Source organism: Pochonia chlamydosporia (assembly GCF_001653235.2).
Source record: "Pochonia chlamydosporia 170 chromosome Unknown PCv3seq00010, whole genome shotgun sequence".
In the NCBI taxonomy this organism is placed as follows: domain Eukaryota; kingdom Fungi; phylum Ascomycota; class Sordariomycetes; order Hypocreales; family Clavicipitaceae; genus Pochonia; species Pochonia chlamydosporia.
The window spans coordinates 609,550-611,710 of record NW_019154045.1 but is presented as its reverse complement, the minus strand read 5'-3'; the positions used below and the strand labels follow the sequence as shown (position 1 = coordinate 611,710).

The 2,161-nt window shown below is 44.6% G+C and overlaps 1 protein-coding gene across 1 annotated transcript; it reads right to left on the bottom strand.

Annotated features, from left to right (window-relative positions):
* Positions 1-1,148: 1,148 nt before the first annotated feature.
* On the bottom strand, positions 1,149-1,958 carry VFPPC_10158 (cerato-platanin; the record flags this gene model as incomplete). The annotated part of the gene is made up of 1 exon (XM_018288576.1): positions 1,149-1,958. One exon carries the CDS (start codon positions 1,956-1,958, stop codon positions 1,149-1,151), a length of 810 nt encoding a protein of 269 aa, XP_018137180.1.
* Between the last annotated feature and the right edge of the window lie 203 nt (positions 1,959-2,161).

Genomic DNA, 2,161 nt, shown 5'->3' with positions numbered 1-2,161 from the left:
TTGCTAGGTGGAATTAGCCTTGCAGCAGGATCTAGGTCTAGCTTTAGAGGGTCTAGACGTGGCGGTGTCTTAGAATAGAGGGCAACCGTAATAGGCCTTAGCTTTAGAGCTAGACCTTTAGGATAGTATAAGAGAAAGAGCCTCTATAAAAAGAGAATATCTCTATCACAAGCAAAGTCTACTACTAAGGCACTTAACTTTAGAGCTATTTAAACCTTATATTAAGGCAATTAACTTTAAAGCTATTTAAACCTTATTCTAATTAATATTTTACCTAATATTATTACATAATAAGCTATAGATTATTGCTAGTAGTTAAGCTAGCAAAGTAATAACCTAAATAGCTATAAATAGCTTTCTAGTATAAATAAATAATAGTAATAAAAATAAGATAGTTACCCGTAAGACGCTAGACTAGTAGTGTCTACGAGCTAGCATTAATAGTAGTAACTTTTCTTATAGAGAGAGAAAAGAGAAAGAGAGAGAGATTAATGTAGCCCTATAGAGAGCCCTTATAGGGTTTGGCTAAGCTCTGGTAAAAACCCGTAGCAGGTTCTTAGAGGCCCCTTTTTCTTAGCGTACTTGCTGCCGTTCTCCCTTAAGATCTAAGCACCACTACGCTCGAATTTATAACATTACTGCTATAATAGCTAGTCTTATCTATTGCAGTTTAATTCCTGCGCGTCGTGCGCTATATAGTTGTTAAAGTTGGGCACAAGCTTGTGTTAGCGTGTTAGTTGCGGTAACTACAAAGTACTCCTTCTGCGAGTTATTGCAAACGTGTTAGTAATAGCTGCGTAAAGTAGCCAAGAATCTAATATCCAATACTGTAGGACTGTTATGGTCTAGCCCGATTGGGCCATCGCGGGTGCTAGCCGGAGACATACCGGTTGCTTCGGGCCCTTTGGCCATTACAGCAAAAGAGTACGAATTGAACTAGTCCCTTGTGACTGCTCAATCTAGCACCATACAGGCTCCCTCAGTTGCGCACACACTGAAGACTGGGCTTTAAGCCCAGACCTTTACAAGGACGATATAACAGACTGTTTTTACAGAGGAGCCATATAACTAAATGTATTTTTGTGTGGTATCTCGTTAAAAGTGGTTTTTTATATACAGGGAAGAAAGAGCAACCAACAGACAAGTCATTAGAGCATTAAACAGGTCAAAACAACTAGGCTGATAAAACACCATTGCTGTCGAATATGGCCGGCAGTATTCTCCTCATTGCCGTTGCCACTTCCAGTGCCAATAGCAGATGCGCCAGATGATGCCAACACCTTCTTGCCGGAAGGGTATTGGATATTGTAGACGGGTGCGTTCTTAAGAGACACCAGTCCGCCCAGAATGTGTGGACAAGATGGCTGATTTGCGTCGGGCCAATTCAATTTACACTGCTCGTCAACACCCAGTGTACATATTGAATCGACAATATTGAGCGTCATGTAGTTCCGCGCCACCCAACTTTGAGGTTGAGCCAGACAGCTGGTGAGGAAATTCATGCTGTTGGCAGCGCTAAGCGGCAACTTGCCGTCTTTGGTGTGTAAGAGTGATCTGCATTTCGAGGCATCGACGTTGTGGTACTGCATTGCCACTGCACCGCCAGAAGTTGGCTTGTCGGACGCTGATTTGCCAGTGTAAAGGTAGTTCCATGCATCGTAGCTAACATCATGCGCGCCGGCGGATTGATCGATTCGGAGAAGGTAAACTTGGCGATCTTGGTACTCAAGCGAGACACAAATGTTATTACAGTCGACGGATTGCGGCCAGTAGGCCACGCGATTTGTGTTAATTTTGCAACCGGGAACTCCAATAGACGAGGAGTAGCTATCATGAGGCGTGGCCCAGATAGTGGTGGTGTCGTCGCGTTTGCTTCTTGCGATGTTGGAGTCTGGTGTCAAATGAGACAACGGCAGCGACAGGGACAAGCCCGTCGCGGCTACGGAAGGAATGCGCATGCGATTTTGATGCTTTTGGGGTCTGGTCTGATAGGATTTGTACCAGCGAGGGCACACAAGCACTTGACCAGACGGGACAAGGACAATTGGTTACGACGGAAATTCGGACACTGGTACGCCTGCCTTGGACAGCGATGACGAAGCGACTGTCGGTCGATTGGTCGATTAATCGATTCAAGAGAACGTGAGTATTTAGCGCCACC